Source organism: Hermetia illucens, chromosome 1 (genome assembly GCF_905115235.1).
Source record: "Hermetia illucens chromosome 1, iHerIll2.2.curated.20191125, whole genome shotgun sequence".
NCBI lineage: Eukaryota > Metazoa > Arthropoda > Insecta > Diptera > Stratiomyidae > Hermetia > Hermetia illucens.
Window position 1 is genome coordinate 94,886,262 of NC_051849.1, and position 22,181 is coordinate 94,908,442.

General features: G+C 39.8%; 1 protein-coding gene across 2 annotated transcripts in view; it reads left to right on the forward strand.

Annotated features, from left to right (window-relative positions):
- The first annotated feature begins 652 nt into the window (after positions 1 to 652).
- The window catches only part of LOC119652476 (glutamine synthetase 2 cytoplasmic), a 44,290-nt gene continuing 22,761 nt past the window's right edge, over positions 653 to 22,181 (forward strand). The window contains exons 1-2 of one of the 2 annotated variants that reach the window (XM_038056650.1): positions 653 to 785; positions 1,692 to 1,872. In XM_038056650.1, the coding sequence (XP_037912578.1) occupies positions 783 to 785; positions 1,692 to 1,872 (184 nt within the window). In that variant the 5' untranslated portion in view covers positions 653 to 782. Of the gene's footprint in view, positions 786 to 1,253; positions 1,407 to 1,691; positions 1,873 to 22,181 lie in introns of those variants that run through there. The other variant, XM_038056658.1, reaches the window with a different exon arrangement.

Here is a 22,181-nt window from a genome sequence, read left to right on the forward strand (position 1 = left end):
ATCCTCAACAAGCTACATATGAAATTGCATTTAGTCCTTGTAACTAGCTATAATTTAGCTCACCTATTACTCCAAATCCGAGTTCTGAAATTCCTGTTCAACCTGTTGTGTAACATTTGAGAGCGGTCACTTCAATTCAATTGGTATTCACGTGATCATCCAATGTCAGTAGAATTAAAATAATCATTGTTTTGAAGCTGTTTAGAATTCAGAAGTGGATTTCCTCATTTTCCGCTACAGAGTCTACTCTTATTAATTCACAAATCTAATTGACATGGATATTCTGTGCCCATAAAGATTACCTGATATTGTTTCGTCACAAATTATTACCTATTTTAAATGTTCGGACCTATGCAGTAAGACAACCTATAAAAAGAAACAATCCAAGGTCCAATCAGTAAAAAGAACTCAACGAAGGGAATGCTTACACACTTACATCAAAACAGTTGATTAACTTCTCAGTGTTACGAAAGTAAACAAGAATCAATGTAAATGAGTCAAATTTTTTGTAAGTTAATTAACACATGATGCACGCTTTTGCAACATTTTGTAGTAAATTTAAAGGCCTTGTGCGAGTAAGCTGCTCTCCGAATATCTCTTTTTCACACCTGTAGATCTTATAAATTTATCAGAGATAAAATATTCCAGTTAGTATCAGTTTCAGTGCCCAGTAGTGCGTACCTTTATTGTATCGTTGTTCTTGGTTCATGTTAAATTATTTAAAACTCTATTTAAAGTGAAGATTTCAGTTATTAATCCTTGATTTAATCGACGGCTACAAGATGGTGAGTTTATCAATAATTTTCTCCGTTGTATTTTTTAGATTTTGGTTCTTATTCTCAATGTAATTTGGTCCTTAATCCCTAATAATCAGCATAAAGAACATAATTGAATTGTTATACATATAGTGATAATGCCAAGAAATAGATATTCGCCAACCTCATAGTAAAAATTCTGCTAGAAGCTCAATAAACATTGTATGCGCCGTGCCAGGGTTAATGCTAATATATTTAAACGCTTTAATAGAATGCGTGAAAAAAGTAAGTTTGAAAATTTTAAAAACCACGGATTTTCTTAACGCATCCAATGCAGTTTTTAAATATGCGATGCAACTCAATTAAGCCACTCGCGTACGGCATTTCGCCTCCAAACAATAGTTTTTTTTTACTAAAACTGAAATTGGAGAATCGATTAGAGCCAGATCCCTCCGCTTAGGTACTTATCTCCATAAAACTCACATAGTAGAGATACATGATAAATATTGTAAATATTAAGCGCGATAGTCAATTTGAAGCGAAAGCTTCCGTATAAAAGGGGGATTGAAATAGTCAATAGTTTTAGTTAGGGGTTTTCCGAGCTATAGGTACTGCGATATTGGACAGTAGAGAGAACATTTCCAGATAAAGGTCAGTTGTAGCAGCTTCGTTACTTTTATCGTGATTGATCAAGTATCCGAAACTACGCCTACCCTTAATATAGATTTGATTTTATATTAAAAATTCCGTTTACGAAGAACACCAATGTTGCAGTTTTGTGCTGCAAGTTGGTGCTAATTAAATTGTTCAGTGTGCGAAGAAAGTGTATGCATTTGAGATCTTGTGAATTTCATTGGAAAGTGATAATGAGTTATATTACTAGTAGTAGGAGTTGTTAAGTCTGCCATGCAAACGTAATGTTCTTGTTCTTCGTAGATGTCGCTTACATTGAAAGATTCTCCAAATGCGCAAATCGACAAGAGTATCCTTGAACGGTATATCAATCTTCCAATACCGAATGATGCTATAATTGCTACCTACGTTTGGATCGATGGAACTGGTCAAGATGTTCGGTGCAAAGATAGAACCCTCACCTCCGTGCCAAAAAGCCCAAAAGGTAAGATCCTGAGACGTTTTTCTTTTGTATTACTTGGTTTGGACCGTGTTTCCGGTTATTATGAAATATAATAGTTTATAATTTCAAAGCATAATATTCACGTACTACAGAGAAGGTTAACAGTGCTTAAAGACTTAGTGCCTAAGTAAAGTGTCATTTAGTGTAAAGATTGTGGAGTTTGAAATGCATAAACTCGGGTTCTGATACTCATCAACAAACAATATGTGCCTTAATTCCTTCTACAACCGGACTTTCAGCCCAACACCTATATATACGTAAACTGACAGGATTACTGAATATTTTTGCGCATACATAATTCAGTGACAGTGTTGTGATTGGCTCAGTTAAAACGTGAATGCAGGACATTAGATACAATGCTTAAAATTCCGCCTTACTAATATTACCCTGACGTTGCTCTCAAATCCGATTCGGTCCCCTAAATAGTAAGTTAGTTGCAGTTAGTACAACTAACTGAGTTACCTACTTGTTAGAGCAACTTCATTTTCTCATCCCCAGAGTTCAGATATCTGATAAAACTCTGATAAGCCAAACTAGTTAAGATCAGAATTAACTAAACTGGGTAGAATCTCGAATCGTTCGTTATCTGGTGAAGGTGTTCAGTGCAAATACTTGTGTTTATGTACATTGGTGAATAACATAAGCCGCTGCAGTTTAATTGAAAGCCGTCATGAACTTGTCAGGAAATTACGTTATTTCAACAAGTTGAACAAACAAAAGTTCTGTTGCGGTTAGGAAGTAATTTGCAATTCTTTTATTATTTACAGTAGAGCACACGAATCACAGGGAATACTGATAATTTCTATCGTGTGATTCCTTCTACGTCGAGATTTATCTAGGCAAAGGTATGAACCCCAAATGTTTCATTGAAAGTTCACCTAAATAGATATTTAGCGATAGCGATCTATAAACCGAATCAATCGTTTTTAATGGGAATTTTCTACCAGAATAATCCCGTTGACTTTCGAGCACATGTAATGAACTTCACCATGACCAGAAGGTGCTCTGACAACCCTGCCATCTATTCTGCCTTTACAGACTTTTCTCAAACTTAAAACGCTGATTACATTAAATATTTTTTTATATTTTTTTATTTACGGTTACGTTCCACTATTTTCTATAATTAGAAGAGACTCTTGTCCGCCAAGGAAAGACCTTGACAAACGTTAGATAGAATACCTTTTATGTCCGCTGGAATTTGCTCAATTACGAATCTGAGAGAGTCAACCGGAAGAGGATTGAAGCACATTCCTTGATACCACATGGCTACTTGGTTTGCTAGTTTCAAATCCGAATTAGTTACCTTAAACTTATCAATTCAGATAAGTTAGACCAAATCAATTATGTCTTACTATTATTGCACTTTGTACATGCGCAGAAAAACACAAAGCTCTATTAGCTAAAAGTTACCCCGGAAATTCTCGAAGAGTATGATAAAGTCCGCCAATCGCCTGGTTGTCGGCATTCTAAAGAAGATGCTCGGCGGTAATAACTTTCTGGAGTTTACCAATTTTGGCATTGTACACTATATGTGTGTGTTTGTATTTGAGGTGGGGGAGAGGCAAAGTCTCTGAGCACTCAGACCTTAGTAGTCCATAGTACCCGATTCCCTCGTCTAGCGGAATATCCCGGATTCGTTTATGTATCGCAGGATTTCCATTAGCGGATGTGATGCTATCTGCTGCAGTTGGAGCACATCAGCACCAAAAATCAGATGTCCGTAAGCGGGGCACTCACATAGAAAATGTTCCGTAGATTCCGCTTCCTCATTACAGGATGGACACGTATTATCTCGGATAATTCCTATTCTGAGCATATGCCCAGCTAGTGAATTATGGTCAGTCAGAATGTCCACAATACTTCTGCAAGTCTTCCTGCTTTTCGACAGGATAAACTTTCTAGTATGTTTGTTTGGTTTTGACAGGAAGAGGTTGGTCTGTCTAGCAGCATTAAGGCTTCGCCACCTATCATTATGGGAAGCTTGTTCCCAGTTTTTGATAGCAGCATCAGCCAATGCCACCGACACCCCAATGGCTGGTTCCGGTCCGGGCATGGGGAAAGTTGAAGCCTCTTTCATTTCTATCTACACCACAATGACCAGGTACCCAGAGTAAATCCACCATATTGAATCTAGAAACAGAATTCAATCGGTTTCTACATTCCTGAACGATTTTTGAAGTGATCAAAGTACTACCCAAAGCCCTCAATGCAGCTTGACTATCGCTGTGAGAGCTCATTTCATCTTTACCTCTATTCTGTTCTAGTTTCTTGTCTAGAATAACTCCCAGATATATCACTTCTTCGGAGAGTTGAACTCCTCTGGAAGGCAAAGCCCATTCAATTTCCTCCTTTTTGTAAATAATACCATTGAGACACCAACTGTCAATCAAATCAACGGCGCGTTGTGTATTTCTATACACCATTCGGAGATCTCGACCAACAGCCAGTACAGCCACGTCGTCCGCATAAACTTGAACATGTATTGGCAGATTTTGCAGTTCGCATAGTAGTGAGTTTATCAGCATACTCCTTTCCTCGCTTCGGTTGTTAGGTAACGATCAACACCCACTTCAGCACACAATAATCTCAGCGTTAGCATAGCGTAGATCCACTTTATTATAGTTTCGTCAACACCATGCTCTCTGGCGGCATCACAGAGCTTTTGGAAGGCGCACAGTCAAAAGCCCCTTCAATGTCCACGAACACCCCCATCGCGTACTCACCCTTCAGAGTTGCATCCTCTGTCTTTGAAACCAAAGAATGAAGAGCAGACTCACAGGGACTTTCCACGTTGGTGAACATGTTGGTTTTCATTTAGGGGGTGCGACTTTAGCGCCTTCTCGCGAATGTGACCCTCAACCAGTTTCTCCAGACATTTTAGCGAAAATGATGTTAGGCTGATTTGTTTGAAGTTCTTTGCATTAAAATAGTCATCTTTCCCAGGCTTTGGTATGAAGACAACTTCACCTTATGCCAAGAAGAGAGAGAGAGGAAGTCACGTAGCCCACAGCAAGACATCCCCGAAAAATATTTCTTAGAAGTTTCTCTAAGTGCTCTATACCCTCCTTTAGCATCGCTGGGTAGATGCCATCCATACCAGCTGCTTTAAAGTGTTCAAATGATAGTACAGCAGCTCTCGCTTTTTCATTGGTAACGACCGCTCTCGCAGTGTCCCAATTCCCCTTGCAATACCTTCGTTTTGATGGGTTTTCAGAAACCGCCAATTCTCTTCTTCTAACTTCTGAAACCTGTTCTGCCGGGTGGTGTACTTCCAAGGCAGTCTGTATAGAGTCAACTCTGGGGTTCGTGAAAGTACCATCCGGTTTTCTAAGAAAGTCCAACTTGGCCGACTCATCCTCATTAAGGACTCTGCACAACCTAGAAGTCTCCCTTTCACCTTCCAGTTTCTCACAGTACGCTCTAAAAGAGTCTCGTTTCGAACGTTTTATGAGCCTATTATATTCATGCTGTGAGTTCCAGAAGTTTAGCCAGTTTTCATCTTTATTGCTTCTGCAAGCACGATTTAGAAGTCGTCTGGTTGATTTCCGGAGTCTCTGCAGTTCTCAGTTCCACTATGGAATCGTTTTACCACTTTGGCCTCAGGAAATAGGACAAGCCTCTTCAAAGCACTCTAAAAGTGTGCGATTCAGAGTTTTCAATTGATCCTCTATCGCCAAAGGAGTCCTTAGACGCCTAGGGAGCTCAACTTTGTCGCCAAGAAGTTCATTGAACTTTGTCCAATCCGTTTTCCTAGGATTCCGTGTTTGTATTAGAGTCTGTTCGTCAGAAATAGACTAAATTCTAAGTAACGGTGATTTGAAAGTGAGACTTCATCTAGACTCGCCAATTTCTAATCAACTCTAACAAATTTGAAGTGCAGATTGTTAGGTCAATTACTTCACTTCTTCTTGGCCCCACGAACGTAGGGGCGCACACTACGTTCGCGGTCATGAGTCCAGCTGAAGTGATAAAATCAAACAGTTTCTCTCCTCTAGGGGGGCACAAAGAATCATGGGGTAAGTAGGCACAGGCAACTATAACGTTTCTCCTCTTACCTGTGAATAGAATTGTCTCAGCATGGTTGCCTCTAACAATTTTGATATCAAAACGCAGGCCTTCTGTCTCGAGGATCCTTCATCGAAGAAGATCCTGGTCCCCTTGACTGATCAAATGCCACAGATTCTGTTGAAACGAACGCATGGCTCTTGAACCAGAAATACATAAGGACAGTTCTGCATCTTTGCCGGCTTTGCCGCCAGTAGATAGGAAGAAGCTTTGGCATGCTGCAGGTTGATTTGACTAACTCTTATGCTTGTAGCCATAAGTGCAATATAATATGAAAACCGCCGCTAACTGAAAAGTCTGCTGCGTTAAGTGTGAATCTGATCGGAGTTACCAGCTTGTCCTCACCTTCCACTGAAAGTTCCGCTTTCTTGCGTCCGATTTCTCTGGATATCGCCACATTTGGTGGTGTAGTAACGTCCATATCCTCATTCGCAAGAAACTTCGCCTTTTTTTGCAGTGTCTTCCGTTGTCGTCGGCTAGAAGCCCTGCTAGATTCACGGAATCCGGGCTGCATGGATCTATTTTCACATACCGGCGTTAGACCAGTTGCGTCCACATTACCAGCTTCCATTTCTTTCCTTTTTCCGGGTACAGGCGGAGGAGACAAGCAAGCCTGTAGACCCTTCTCCTTTGCGGCTGAAGTTTCATTCTGCCGAGCTTCCCTCCCCCGTATTTTGGAAGAGTCAGGTAACAGTGTCACCGACCGACTGGCCGTTGTCATATTTCCAGTTGCTCTCATTAAGGGAGATGCTGTACTATCCTTTTTGGCTGACCGCGTCATAGACACCGGGTGAAGATTTGCCACTGAAGAAAGGAATATCCTATATGCACCTATCTATTAACCACCCCAGTCTTTTCAAGGAAATAAAATAGGTTGAGGATGATCAGACCACGGGTTTCTTAGATTATCAAATAAATATTGCCTTCCCCCAAGGCTATTGGATATAAAGGCGATTATTATAACATTTTAACAATAAATGAACATTTTAAATGTTTAACACATATAAATTTTAGACTACTCAACACAACATTGCTTCCATGGAGGAATGTGGCCTATATTTTGTCAGCTCGTCCGATGTTTAGAAACACCTCGGTTGAAAAGTATCCTTAGGTTTCTGCCTGCTTCAGTAATTCTAAGTTTCCGCCATCTGATCTGCTAAAATATCAATCACCATTATTCTCATGATGATAAACGTTACATCATCTGAGTCAATCCTCAAAGTCAAATACACCCTTATGGCTTAGACAAACTGCACTGAATTTATGAACGTTAAATAAGACCAGTGTCCGAGTAGTGCCAGATGGAACTGACAACCTTGGCTACAAGCACCTTACAAATATAAAGATCCTTACCTACGTTGGGTTCCGGCAAGGATAATACCGGAGCTATACCTACCGTGGATGATTCTTTGAAAGCATACTGCATGTGTCACTTATAACTGAGTTTTGCTTCTGTTATCACTCCGGAGTATTTGATGGCCGTGATGATATGATTCCCAATTTTAATGGGAATTTCTATTATTTCTAGTTTTTTCCTCCGCAGGTGTCAGATCAGAGCTCTTATCAGAGTCTTAACAGCGCTAATTACTTCGCACAACTGCAATCTATGCTATGTCGTCGATGTTACTCATCATCACGCTTCCTCTAGAATCAAAAGAATCAAAACATCGTTGTACATTACATTTCATAGCACTGGGCCCAGTACGGAGTCCTGTGAGACATCTAGGATCCGTCGTTGGTATCAAATCAGGGTATTCCCTCTATCGACAGTAGCAGCAACATACCTTCCAATACCAATCGTCACCAGGGATTTTCCAATTAAGTTCCAATTCTACGTGAATTGCATATTCGGTCAAACCAGTAACCAATTTGATGGCATCAATGGTTGAAGTTGGCTCTATGTCTATCTATTGTAGATTACCCGCTTTAATATTTTCCCGATAGTATCTATTATAGAAAACCATGCTGCAGGAAATTCCCCTTTGGGCCTATCTGGATTTTGCGGCGAGCTTAACAGGCTTATTCGGTACGTTGTCCAGAATCAATATTGGTGTAAAATTGTTACTATGAGCTGTTGTGAATGAAGATGAGGTTCCCATATATGCATAAGGAAGGTGTACACTTTTTTTTCATTAATTTTTGGCATATGGGGCATCAAATTAAAGGTTAGTACTTTCAGAGCTGGTCTTCGTTTCGAAATCAGTTGCAGGGGGGGTGGGTTGTGGGGGCTCAAAAAGTTTCATTGATCACTTTCATCACTAATAGGTCACCGTTAGAAGAAAAAGAAAATACATAACCGAAAAAAAAATGAGAATAAAATCATGATGATGCCCCTATATGGCCTTTAAGTCTTAAAATGTCCCCATACCGATATGCGCTCAGTATATATATTATGGAAGTTTTTAAAAAACCTCCCCAAATTCATTTCAGAAACGCAAACAAAAATATTAATATAGACCCCAATATAGAGAAAGTTTGGCACACATCATATTATTATTAAATTGTAGTAGGCCAACATCTTCTGCATCACGTAAATACTACTACTTACATAAAAAATCCACACAACCTTTCATACCTCAAGCACCGGTTTCCGACTTATCTAGAAAAGTTTCCTACAGAACTTATATCATGCGGACACAAATTCCATAATGAATTTGGCATACTCTCCGGAAGTCGTGATCCAGACGTTCAGAGCATATTTGCATTTTGCATTAAGGGTAATTTAAACCAGGCGACCAGATTTTTTCCTATCGTGCACCTTTGGCGCATAACTTCTGTTCTTCAGAGGTAAAATCGAATACTTTCCCTTGGATGTCATTAAATTCTTCGTTGGGTTGTTAGCCTTTAACTTCTCTTGGAGCATGGTAATTCTAAGCCTAACTTTGAGTTTTAAAAAGGAGGACAAGAATAATGATTATAGTGGGAGCAACAAACATTGTTTCCCATAATTTTCCTAATTGTGGAGATCTTCAAGTTTTAATGTCACCACCGTGTCATTTCCTTTCTTGGGCAGCTCAAATGTTGATTTTGTATTTAGAAACGATTTGTAATAACTCCCTCCTACCGCTGTCTAGCGCTATAGCATTCCAGGGTTGTTATTGCTACAGTTGTTATTATCAAATCATCATTCAGCCTCATTATACCTAACCTAATATTGTGATAAGTCTCCGGTAGTTAGACAAGCATAAAAACTAGCACAAACAACCACGAAGATCAGGAGTCAAACCGATTGATTTGGTTTGAACAAGGGATGTATCCGTATGGCTCCACTGGTTAGAGTGCAGGGCTGTCGTAGCAGAAGGTCGCGGTTCAAATCTCTTTGGTGGCAGAGGGATTTGTTATCGGATGTTATGTCGGATACCAGTCGACTAAGCTATGAGTGAGTACTTAAGTCAAATCAGGATAATAATCTCGGCCGAACACAATGCTGACCACATTGCCTCCTACACTGTACTGTTGCCACGAATTGCGTGACCATACCATCGAAGACGCCTCTCTCGCAACTTTTCCACGATCAGTGCAACCCCATAACGATCGCGGATATCCTCATTTCGGATGTAATCTAAACGTGTGACGCCACTAGTCCAACGTAGCATCTTCGTCTTCGGGAAGTCAGCCAACACTTAGAACCATAAAGAGCGACTGGACGGCCGACATTGCGGTAAATTTTAGATTTGAGACGTTCGTTGATACGTCAATCACAAAGAACACTAGTTCAGGAACGCCACTTCATCCAGGTTGCGTTAATGCGTAAAGCAATTGCATAACGCAGTTCTCCATTGGCTGATAGCGTTGACCCGAGGTATTTCAATCGCTGTAGTAGGGCTTTCAAAAGCCATCGCGCACTCAGTCTATGTAGTGGCGAGCTCGAATTTTGTCATGAAAAACTCTGTGGAATGTTCTTTGATATAGAAAGCTTATTTACCCCATCCAAACAAAACTAGTGATGAAACTCACTATGAAATGACCAGTCATTAGTAGTCACATATAACTTTCCTATCAGTTCTTGAAATTTCGATTAGTTTTTATGGTGGGCAAAAATATGTTCAGCTGCGATAAGAACAAATATAAATAAGTATTCGAAGTTGCATTGGTTGCAATGCTTATCAAATATATCCTTCCAACACATCCAAAGAGGCCAGCTCCAAGGAATACAGCTCCTAACGGCCATTCCCAACCAACTTCGAGCCTCGGATGTGAGAAATAGTGAGGAGCATCATACTCGACTGTCTAGAAAAACAAATCTTCAGCACTTCAGAAAGTAATGAGGGCATTCCTTTCAAGACTGAAAGATCCGGAGTCAATCCTCATCCAAATTATTATGGCTTACACGATACCATTTGAACGGCAGCCGAAAAGGAATGGGAGGTCGCATATTTGAAAACCCCAAAGTAATTTTTCAAGAACTAAATAAATTAGATTTGAACTGCAAAAACGAACAGAGTCTGGGCATAAAATTATAATAGTCAAGGAACACCTTCCAAAAAAGGATGACCTCCTAATTAGCGGCATCATAAGCAAAAAAATAAATGTGGAGGGTGTCAACAATATGATATCTAATTACTGCACAGAGGAAAGTATGGCCACAATAAAATGGAAAATTAGGCAAAATTAGAACATTTCCCGCTTCGGTAGAAATTTTAAAAAATATAGAAGTGATTGTGTATTTCAGATACTATCCAATTTTTCTTGTTCTTTCAATTTGAGATTTTTTTCATAGTTCTTTCTTCATATGTAAATCTGGGTTGTACAAGGAGAGGTGTGCAAGGAGAGGTTACATCTCTACTTTAGAAAATGTTTGTCCCTGAAGCCCGTTAAATGAATGAAGCCCCTGCATATTTTACTATACTCACTGTTAGCTACTGTCTCGTCAGTAAGATGCTCCTGGTGTACATTGTCACACCTCTCGTCTTTTGGCTGAAAAATTACCTCTAATGCTCGAATCAGTTTTAGTTTAAGTGACCGAGTGCTCCTTACGTTTTGGACTATTGCCCGCCATTACTATGTAAACTTCATTGCAAATTATCGCAAGCGCTTTAAATTTGCTATTTGTGAACAATTCTTGGAAAAACAAATATTGCAGAATCGTATTGCTCTGTGTATCCTTTTGAAGAACGACTTCACAATAACTAGAAACTGGAGGAACAGAATTTCGCCTAATAATTATGGTGACGTCAAAAACATCTTCATTGAAACCCTGCTAATAGTAATAGGCAAGACAAAAATACGATTTTTCAGAACTCAAATGAATATTAACCTATTTCTCACGCTAAATCAAGTTATCTGGATACACATTTAAACCAGTTTCTTATCTTGATATTAAGCGGAATATTTCGGTTCTCGTAGGTGTTAATTTATATTCAATACTTTTATTTAGTTAGCGTCTGGCATTACTATGATTATAATTTGACGGAGATATGTACCTTTTTTAATTAATTATCACTGTTTAGCGGTCTGATAAGGGATCATCATGGTTTATAGTCGTGATGTGTCATCAGAGGAGCATATGATCACATAAAAATCGGTTTGAAATGAGTATCTACTTGCATGTGCCAGAACTAACGTATTCACGTAGTATTTTTAGATTCAATACTTCAGCTTTGGTTGCTTCGGAGTGAGAATTATTTACATCTGAAAATACTAAACCCTAAACTTCGCTTTCGAATCGAAACGCTTGCTGATACATGCCAGAATTCAGGGAAGCTCGTTTGCTTAAGCATTCTTTCTGCATATTTCTAAACGATCTTGAATTTTTATTTGGAGTTTAGAAATATCTACTCTACAGTATTCTTTTTGAAGTGTCAGGACCTTAACTGCCGCTTTAGTGAAAAATTCTACAGGAGTAATATCTGGAGTTCCACAAGGTTGAAGCAACAATGTATGTAGACAACTTTATGTTAGGAAAATATAGGAACTGTTAGGAGGAATATAATTAAAGTACCTTAATTTGTACAGTACCGAACAATAAAAATATTGCCATGGATGTTAGATTCGCTGGTCCAAAGCTTGGAAGGCTGTTGAGTATATGATTGAGAAAAACAATCACTTCTTGAATGATATTTTAAGAATGTAACTGATACACCTCGTGTAATATAGACCAGTATAGTAGAATTTACTGGTGTTGTTCACATCACATTCATATATTTTTATGAATATTAACATTCCAACTTCCTACAAGGGCCGAGAAGTAATGTTGGTCATTGAGAAATGGATTTACATTCAGTAACATACGATATTAAAGAAGTTAGCTTTTTTTTTAATATTGCCACTATTTTTAGGCGAATAGGCAAATGGGTTATACAAGTTAACCCACCCCCTTTAACTATTTTTTGAAGGTTTATATTTCAGAATGTATATCTTTGAAGTATCTATCTATCTTTTAGTATGCAGATGTATGTGATAGTACATTAGGTAAAGCTTGAATTTTCAACCTTACCCCCAGAGAAAGGGTGAATGGCGAGGGTATAAATAATTAGACAAAAAAAGTCGCTTCTCTCTAATTTCGTTAATGAATTGCAGAGATCAATTCGCTTAAGGGGGTTATCCCTCGTGAAGGTGGTTTTTTGGCTTTTTTTAGAAGTTTTTTGTGAAGAATTGGAGAAAGATGCAAATACGAATTTTTCACCATAGATTTAATATCGTGCATAGTAATTTTTCCAGCCCGATTACATGGTTCGTTATTGAAATACATAGCAATTTATACACCCATCTCCAAAAAAAGGTCTTTTTCTGATCATCTTAGAGAAAAAAACGTACAGACTTAAGTACAGTCGGCAAACTAGGATTATTAAAAATATTAAAAACTAAATTTCTGGTGCCGTGTTAAACTTTTTTTTTGAATTTTGGCGTTTTTTACGGCTTCTTCAATGAATAAAAAAAAACTACTGAATGAATCGCAATTATCCTAGTTTGCGGACGTAGAAATATGTTGAATAAGTCGTGAAAATTTCAAAGAATTCGATTGGATAGATTTTGGGCTATGGTGGCAGTCGATTTCCAACGTGTGGTTTCGAGAAAAACGCATTTAAAAAGTAGAATGCGATTTTTAGCTATAAAACCTTAATTGACCATTAATCTGCTATACCTAAAACCTAAACCTTAGGTTTCCCTTCAATCTAACCTGGACACTCTGGTTCGTTGGTGCTCGACTAATAGACCATAGCTCCTTAGCTCTCTTCAATTCCCTCGTCAGGAATACCCTGGAGTATTGCTCCGTGATCTGGTCACCCTCCCGTAACTGTGATTGTCTTGCCCTTGAAAATGTGCAATTTAAATTCACCCGTTCCCTCTTCTTTAAGAAAAGCTTCCCTCGTGTGGGTTACCTCTCCCACCTCCGCTTTCTGAACCTTCCATTCCTAAAACAGCGTAGATCCTATCTGGATCTATGCATATTCTTTAAACTTTCCTCGGGTCTGATGGACTGCTCCGCCGCTGACGAGATCACCTGATATTTTCAACGTGCCCTTTGCAGAGCTCGAAGTCTACTTTCATTCCCCGATTGCTAGGCTTTGCCGAAATTATAATGCAGAACAGCTTGGTCCTTTTAACTTCCCTACTTAGTTAGTTAGTTAGTAGTTTTAAACGTAGGATGAGTTTTTTTGCTTTCTCCTCCTCCTGAGGAGAATAATTAATTTTACTCTGTTTGTTGTCCGTTAAATAAATAAATAAATAAACCTACCCAACCGAAAAATCTGACAAAAAAACACGAAGCTGCCACTATGCGAGTTCTAGGCTCCGAAATACCCACCAGAACGATATATGTTCAAACAAAGTTGATAATATACTAATTATGATATTATGGTCATATAATTTTTAGTGATTGACTATAAACCCCTTTGAGTTAATCCTAGAATCATGAAATAATATAGACTATAATTTAAAGCATTATCCTACCTATTTTGGTGGATATCGCACTATTAATAAGTTATAATAGGTCAAAGTTATCGATTTAGTGCAAATTACTTTGGGGTTGAGGGATTTGAATAGTGAATTTCATGTGAAGTATTATGAGCTCCTTCCTTTCGCCTGTTGAATGCAACTAAAACGTGATTTCCCCAATACAATGATAATTTTACGAGTATTCTGTTAGCATTTTACATTTTCACTTATGAATGTGAGCTCTGCCATCTTCTTAGTATGAGTTCGTATTCATTATATTACTGTGCACGTACATACATTTCAAAGATGTGATACGGCATAATGCTCCTTAAATAAAAAACATTTTTTTAGTATAATTGATTCCACACAAAACGGCCACTAAAATAAACTCTATTTTAATTAGTCATTATTCCCATTATTATTTAGAACCGCTCACTTTGTTTCCCAAGTATGCATTACTAATAAATACTTTCTTTTGAATTTTGTTGAATAGTCCACATTCTACATACACACATTACTTGAATATATTATTATATAGATATAATCCCCAGTTAAACAACGGGCAAATGGTGTATGCTTACTACCCTTTTCATTGTACTTGTTCTAAGTAAAAGCAAAATTGTGTACAGAAAACGTAAACATGTTCTTATCGACGAAGTTTCTGTAATCCAACTTGTTCTGTGAATTTAGGAAAACAGAGAAGTTTCCTTGCTTCATGTATGACTTTCAGTACATTTCCAGGAATAGTCCCTGAGCTTCCCGAACCAATTTATTAGTAAGTATGAATGAGGGCTTTGATTCCGGAAATCGTTTCTGGCAAGGAACAATTTGTGACCGAGTTCACAGCCAGAACGGATCCTAAGCGCTTATACAATTCATGTCTTTATGGTTCTGTGTAAAGCAAAACGATAATAAAATCAGCTTACTGCCTTTCTTTCCGTCGCTCGCAAGCGCTTTTCCCAGAAGCGGCAGCACCAATTGAGATGAAATTTGATAGGACATACGTAAACTGAGAGTTCGCGCACTTACAGTAAAAAAGTATGATGGTATTGGGAGTTGAAAAGTAGGGTCCTCATACAAGGGAACAGGATATGTCACTTTTAAGGTTTTGTGCTTATTAGAATCGAGTCTATGTCTGTCTGTCCGCCTGTCTGTCTATTTGTCTGTTTGTCTGTTTGCCTGTCTGCCTATTTACCTGTCTGCCACACCCGATTTATTGGGAAACGGCTGGAACGATTGTCACGAAAGTTACTGAGAACATGGTTGTCTGTGGATCCCTTTGCATAGAGTATGTGCCACCATTTGATTTTGAGTTTACGGGGGACTCTCCATATATGTGAAAGGAGTGTGTAAATTTCTTTCACCGAGTATGGCCACGTAGAATATCAAATCAGTACTTTTTGAAACTGGCTCCATATTTGATCTCAGGTGGAATGTAGGGTAGAGGGGGCTCAAAATATCACCCTCAAAAAGTGTAACAGGTCTCGTTCTCAGAACCTATCGAACCGAAAAATCTGAAAAAAAAATCATAGTGTATCTGTGTGTATCTGAATGAAATCTAGGCCTCAAAATACATCCCGTTCTGATATCCACACAAATCAAGTTAATAATAGCATGTTACAATATTTTAGAAATTTACCGGAAAACAAACCCACTTCAAAATCAGCATAGCATAGAACATGATTTTGAAAAGTTTGAAGGCAATCCAACTATTATTAACAAAGTTCTAGAAGGTGAAAATTTCACATTTCAGGTAAATTTATTCCACCCTAAGACGTGTATGACGTCATGACCATATAAAGGGAACGTATATGAACGTGTGCGCACAGTGATTAGAGCATAAGGCTGCCCGTGCGGAAGGTATCGTGATTTGCGATACCATTCGACTCAGCTGTAAGTGAGTCACTGAGTCAAATCGGGCGAGCGCAATGTAGACCACATTGCCTACTATAGGGTACTGAAATCCTACAGTGTACCATCACGATCTTAAATGGAGTGCTCTAACACATTTCAAGGCCCTGATCAATATGGATATAAAATGCCCTTCATCTCGGTACGAGTTTAAAAAGTTAATGATAATTTGTTATTATATTTTAAAAAATTGACGAAGAATCATGAAATTCCAGTAATATAGGCTATAATATAGATCCTAAATCATGATACAAACCAGAAGAAAGGCGCTAATCATTGTTTTGTGCGCAATAAAGTAAAAAAATAAAGTTGGAAACCGGAAGTTAGTACTCCAGGCATGAAAAGTTTGGTAATTTTTTTTTTGTAAGACAAATAAGGTATTCGATGCTTCCATTCGTACAAAACTTGTTGACGATATATATAAAATATGTCTCCGCCCTGTGGGTTGGGGCTTAAGGAGGTCATCCCGTGTGACGGCCGTTTTTTTCGCTTTTTTTTAGAAACTTTTTGTGAAGAACCAGATAAAGATATAAACACGAATTTTTCATCATAGATTTATTAATATCTTGAGCGTTCGTAGTAATTTCCCTACTCGATCGCATAGTTCGTTATTGAAATACACAACAATTTATACACCCACCTCCAAAAAAAGTTGTTTTTCTGCTGCACACTAGGAGCGCTGTGATCATCTTCCAAAAAAAAAAGTAAACGGTATTTTAATGTTCAGACTTAACTACAGTCCGCAAACTAGGATTATTAAAAAATATTAAAAGCTAAATTTTTGGTGCCGTGTTAAACTTTTTTTTGTGAATTTTGGTGTTTTTTCATCGCTTCTTTATGAATAAAAAAAAGGCTGAATGAACCGCAACTATCCTAGTTTGCGAACCGTAGAAATATGTTCTGAATAACTCCTGAAAATTTCAAAGAATTTGGTTGGATAGATTTTTGCCGATTTTCAACTTTTAACTGATCATTAATCTGCTATACCTATTCCATAAACCTTAAGTTTCTTCAAGAAACATATCTACAGCCTTGGCTTCAATTCTTGTCCTTTTAGTGAAGTGATTCGAACGTCATTCGGACCGATAAATACGAGCTAGAATGTGACTTATCACGTGTTTAACACTATAATTTTCGAACCTCTCCGAATATAAAAAAAATCACTTTGCCTATAGATTCTACACTATATATAGATACAATTGATGTCAAAAAAAATTCGATTCCTCGGATCCGACCCACGGGATGACCCCCTTAAGAATACACTCAAAGTCTTCCCTACCTGTCGTAAGAGGCGACTAAAAGGGATAAAAATTTCGATCCCGGTTAAGGAGAATCACAATTGTACAATGAAACGCAACAACGAAGACTTCCAATATAGTAGTTAAGCCCATTGGTGTTTAACGTAGGTACTTGTCGTGGAGACTTAATCCTACGGTCCTTCTCAGACACGGATTCATTTTGTGACCACAATCAGAGAGATAAGCAACAACGGTACCAGTCTATAACAAGTGCATGGCTTAGCATTCATACTGGATGCAAGAATTACCTAAATCTCTACCGAACTAAGGAGGACGGCACCCGTCTTGAAACGCAACACCACGACGAGGCCCGAAAGTCTCTTTTCGTTTGAGCACAACCACAACCACCATGAAACTCCCACTAGGGGGGCCAACCGCAAATAACCGAGCTGTACTCACATACAACGGGAGTTTACCCGAAGTATGAGAGTCCAGGGGCTTTCCCGGTTCTCATGGTACCAGTATACCCCTGGTAAGGTTTCGTGACGAATTTGCCACTTAAGATGAGTCCCCGTGCAGACTCGGGTCTGATCGCCCTAATTAGGCCTTTGGAGAATTCGGCTAATGCATCACGGTCGGCAAACCAAAGTGAGTAAAGCGTCTCCCGGTGCCACCACTATGGAGGTTCTCCTCGCCCGCTTGGTTTTGATTTGGCGGACAGGGTTGCCGCCCCGTCTTCCTCACTGCCACCTCTGAGCACCTCCAATATACTGGTGAAGGATGCTTTCTACGAGTAATTAAACGCAGTTCAGCAGAAGCTTTCTAAAGGTGACATTGTGTTCGTGATGGGTAATCTGAATGCCAAGGTGGGGTTTGACAACACCTTGCTTGGGCATGTGATGGGGAAACACAGTGTCGGCGACCGCAATGGGTTCGTGGATTTCTGCAGCTTCGGTGGCCTTGTTATTGGTGGCATATTGTGCAAGCACACATCCTGTCATAAGGTCACTTGGGTTTTAACGCCATATGAGCTATCAGATCGACCACTTCTCGATCAAAATTGGGGGAAATTAGGAGTTGTTTTCGACAGTGGGAGAGCTACCTTCCTAATCTAATGTCAATCCAATATACTGAGTAACTCGGTTGAGAATATCGATGAGCATTGGGTCGGTATAAGAAGCCCACTTTTCTCGGGTACTACACAAGTCGTCTGCCACGTCCCGAAGATGCGTCATAAGATCTGGCTGATCTGGAGTCGTGGAGGCAAACCAATGATCGGAAGGGGTTGGAGGCTCTACTGGCCACTGCGAGTGATGGCGGGCATGACACGCTCGCATTCTGATACCCAGCGAAATCGCGAGAGAGGAGAGGGAAGACAACGTACTGTTAATTAGAAAAAGTCCCTGCCATCCAATCCCTCCACTGGTCGAGCTTAATCTTTTACACGATAACGCTGACCCGAACATAATGCACAACTCGGTTCTATCTGTCGGGGCTCCTCTGATAAATGTTGTCCGAAGATAGCTCTACAATGTCTCTATAAGGACGAATTGATTCGTATCAAAAACAGTACGATCGGCGTCGTCCACTACCTCATTGCTGAACACAGTGTCAAGGGATAGTGCCGTCCCAATTTTGTACAGGTGACATTGAAAACTTTCATTCCCGCTGAGAAGCTGGGCAAACAAGTATTCAATCTCAATGCTTTCGGTTCAGCTTAGAGAGAAGTTGTTAATGAATTGCGTGGTGTCATTGTCTCTTGACTCGTTCTACCAAAAGAGTTACCGCACCGTTAGTATATATTATTGTGCTTTAGGAACAACTAGCTCCCATGAATCTCCTCCATTGCACTTGTAGACGGTTTTGCGTTCCTTAGTTAGAAAGGCAACGGGATAATTCCCGCGATATAACTCCCCGCCAAGAGCATCAGCCCATAGAGAAAAATGGTCTGCATTGCGCTAAAGAAAAGCTGTATTCTGCTAGAAGTAAATGTATCCCCAAATTTTACCATCAACCGCATTAAGGCCGAAAACCTGCAGGACTTTTCTGCTGCTGCTTTGATTTGATCGAAAAAGCTCGTTTTCGAGCCGAGCATAAATTCAAGGTACTTAACTTAAGCATTACGGAAGCAGTACTCCTCGAGATCAATAGTCGTGGGCTTCAGGTCGTCCAGTTCATAACCGAATTTACGACAGTGTCAAATGCCGCGCAACCACACCGAAGTATCTTCCATTGGGGCTCTGCGTGCTCTAAGAGACCTCTTGAAATCTTCCTCCACCTGGCGTACTCACGCTGGGAGATAGAGTTAACTATTTGGAACGTGTTGCATTGATTGTTGCTGGCCGGGAAGATTTCAAGAATTTGCCACCCGTCCACTGACAACACCGCTGGTTCCAACGCAAAAGTTCGGTCGAGAATCCTTTGCGCCGGAACGTTTGCGTGGATCCACTATTTGAAACAACGAATCCCGTTCTTGGCGCCATTAACAGAATCCATTTCTCTCTGGAGTTTAGCTGAGACATATCCTTTCAAATACCCTGGTATTGAAGTGACACCCAACGAACATTCATCCCTAATCTAGAGCATCAAACCCACCTAGAAAATCCGCCATCGTCTTATTCGATATTAGGTAGATGCTGAGAAACCTTATTCTTCGGCTCGGAGTGAACAGTTTCGCCATTGATTTCTTTGGATGCAATCGCGAGGCTTTCAAATTCCCTTGGCGATTGAATTCTCGTTAGCGGGAATTGCGTGACCATACCATCGAAGACGCCTCTCTGGCATTTTTTTCACGATCGATGTAACTCCATATCTATCATTTGGCATGTGATCAAAACGTGTCACGCCACTAGTCCAACGCAACATAAAGCATTTCCTCATTTCCTAATCCCAAACACAAATGGTAATCTTTCCTTTCAATGATTATCGCTCTAAAGTCAATAAACTTTTCCTTTAACGTTGCAAAGAAAGAAAAACATCAAAATTAAGTTACAATCTGTAAAGCTAGATATTTTGATTTTAAAATCAGTTTCAGATTCAGTTTCTCAAACTGTACTGCAATCGTGTTGGAAGGAATATTTGGATCACTATGCCGAAGATTGTGGCTTTTAAGAGGAAGGCTTGACAGCAAACATAGAACTGTTACAACTGCTGGGGCAGGTAGATCATGCATTTTTGGGATGGAACAATACACTGTACAAGGATTCTTGACTTGTAACAAGTAAGTAACTCGGGTCGAAGTCAAGGAAGAATTGTGCCTACAGGTCTCCCATGCAAAGACATCAGTTTTCCTAATGATTTGCTTATCTCTACTAAGCAGAACTTCTTACTAGCGTCCAAAATTATTGCCGCACAAAATGTTAGACGCAAAAGGAGACAATTGCAAATAAATGATTTCTTCACCTCCTAATCTTCATGATTTACTTTCCTCATTATTTTATGCATTATAAATACCTTGCATATATATATATATACATAGTTAATTTTATATGATAATAACCGTAACCGGTGCCAAGCCCGGTTGTGAAAGGAGGAGGGATCGATAACTTCAGTCTGAATGGCTGTACGCGACCACAGCGTTTCAGGGGGTAAACGAAAAAAAGCGCTTTCCGCAGAGGTTCGGGACGAATTCCAAAGAGCGTGTACAGAATTCTCGGAAATGAATCCTTTGCTTAGACCAGGTATTCCCAGGCTCTATGCATCTCCAGCAACTTCAGAACTTCTATCTCAAATCAATGATGAGATTGCAACTCGGCTGTGTGCTGGCATGTCGCTGCTGCAACTATAATCACTTGTGTATTGTGGTGCAGTTACTCAGATTGCACGGTCAAAAGATTCGCTTTCATATTGTTGGTTTGAGTGACCAAAGAGATCCACCATGGAAAATTCATCTGGAACGTCAGCGGGACTCACTAATGCAGGACATTGCTAGACTGATCAGATCAACATTGGCAATGTTAGCAGACGGTTGAGAAATAAAGTGCAGAGGGTTTACAGAAACTATGCCATCCCCAGTGAGACACCCGTAGTTGAAATTCTGGACACACTAAAGCAGAAAGTTTCTGTCATATGCAGTCGGTTACGACGGTATGGCGAAAGTCATTCCAGACGTGCCCAGAAGGCAACATACGCTAGGAACCAGCGGAGCTTTATCAGATCGCTCAAAGTGGACTTTGGGGGTTACCCGCCCAGCATGCTGAGTGGATCACCGCCGAAGGCATGCGCCAGGCCAATACGCCTGGCATGAATTTTGCGGATGTTGTCGAAGACGAAGCTCGACGGGCCATAAACAGCTCCAAGAAGTGGAAGGGCCCAGGTCTGGATCGGGTGCAGAATTTCTGGTATAAAAAATTTACAGTCGGTTGGCACTCAGTATAAATGAGGTCATGAGTCGGCCGAAGGAATTTCCACCCTGCCTCACTGCGGGGATTACCTACCTTATCCTTACGAAGGACACGGTGCAGGAACCCGCAGACGCAAGACCGATTACTTATTTGCCAATCCTCTACAAATTCATAACGCCCATTATTAATGGAAGGGTCAATGCGCACCTTGAGACCAACAACATTCTGTCCGAGGAGCAGAAGGGCTGTTAAGTTGTGTCAAGGGGTTGCAAAGAGCAACTCATTATCCCCCATAATAGCAACATTGAACGGAAATACGGGGAGAAGAAGGTGAACTATGAGCCACTGGCTCGGGAAATCAAAGAAATTTGGTGTCTTGAGCGGGTGGTTGTAGTTCCCATAGAATTGGGTTGGATCGTCCGAGCCTAAATGCTTGGCACTTAGTGCTAGTATTAGGTAAAATCCGGCATCTGCCGAGATTGTGATAACTCGGAAAATAATAATAATCGTAGGCGCAACAATTCAATTGGATGTGTGTGTGAGACCTTGAAGTGTGTTAGAGCACTTCATTCAAGACCGTAACGGTAAACTACAGGATTAGGATACCGTGTAGGAGGCAATTTTGCATTGCGCTCGCCCGAGATTATGACCCTGATTTGACTCAGGTACTCATTCACAGCTGAGTCTATTAGTATCCGACGTCAAATCGCGATACAATTCCACTGCCACTAGTGAGATTTGAAACCGCGACCTTCCGTACGACAGCTTTGTGCTCTAACCACTCAGTTTTCCGGAAACTATTTTATATGGCATTCTTCTGAAATGTAGTCACGAGCCTCCATTTTTGTAATTATTA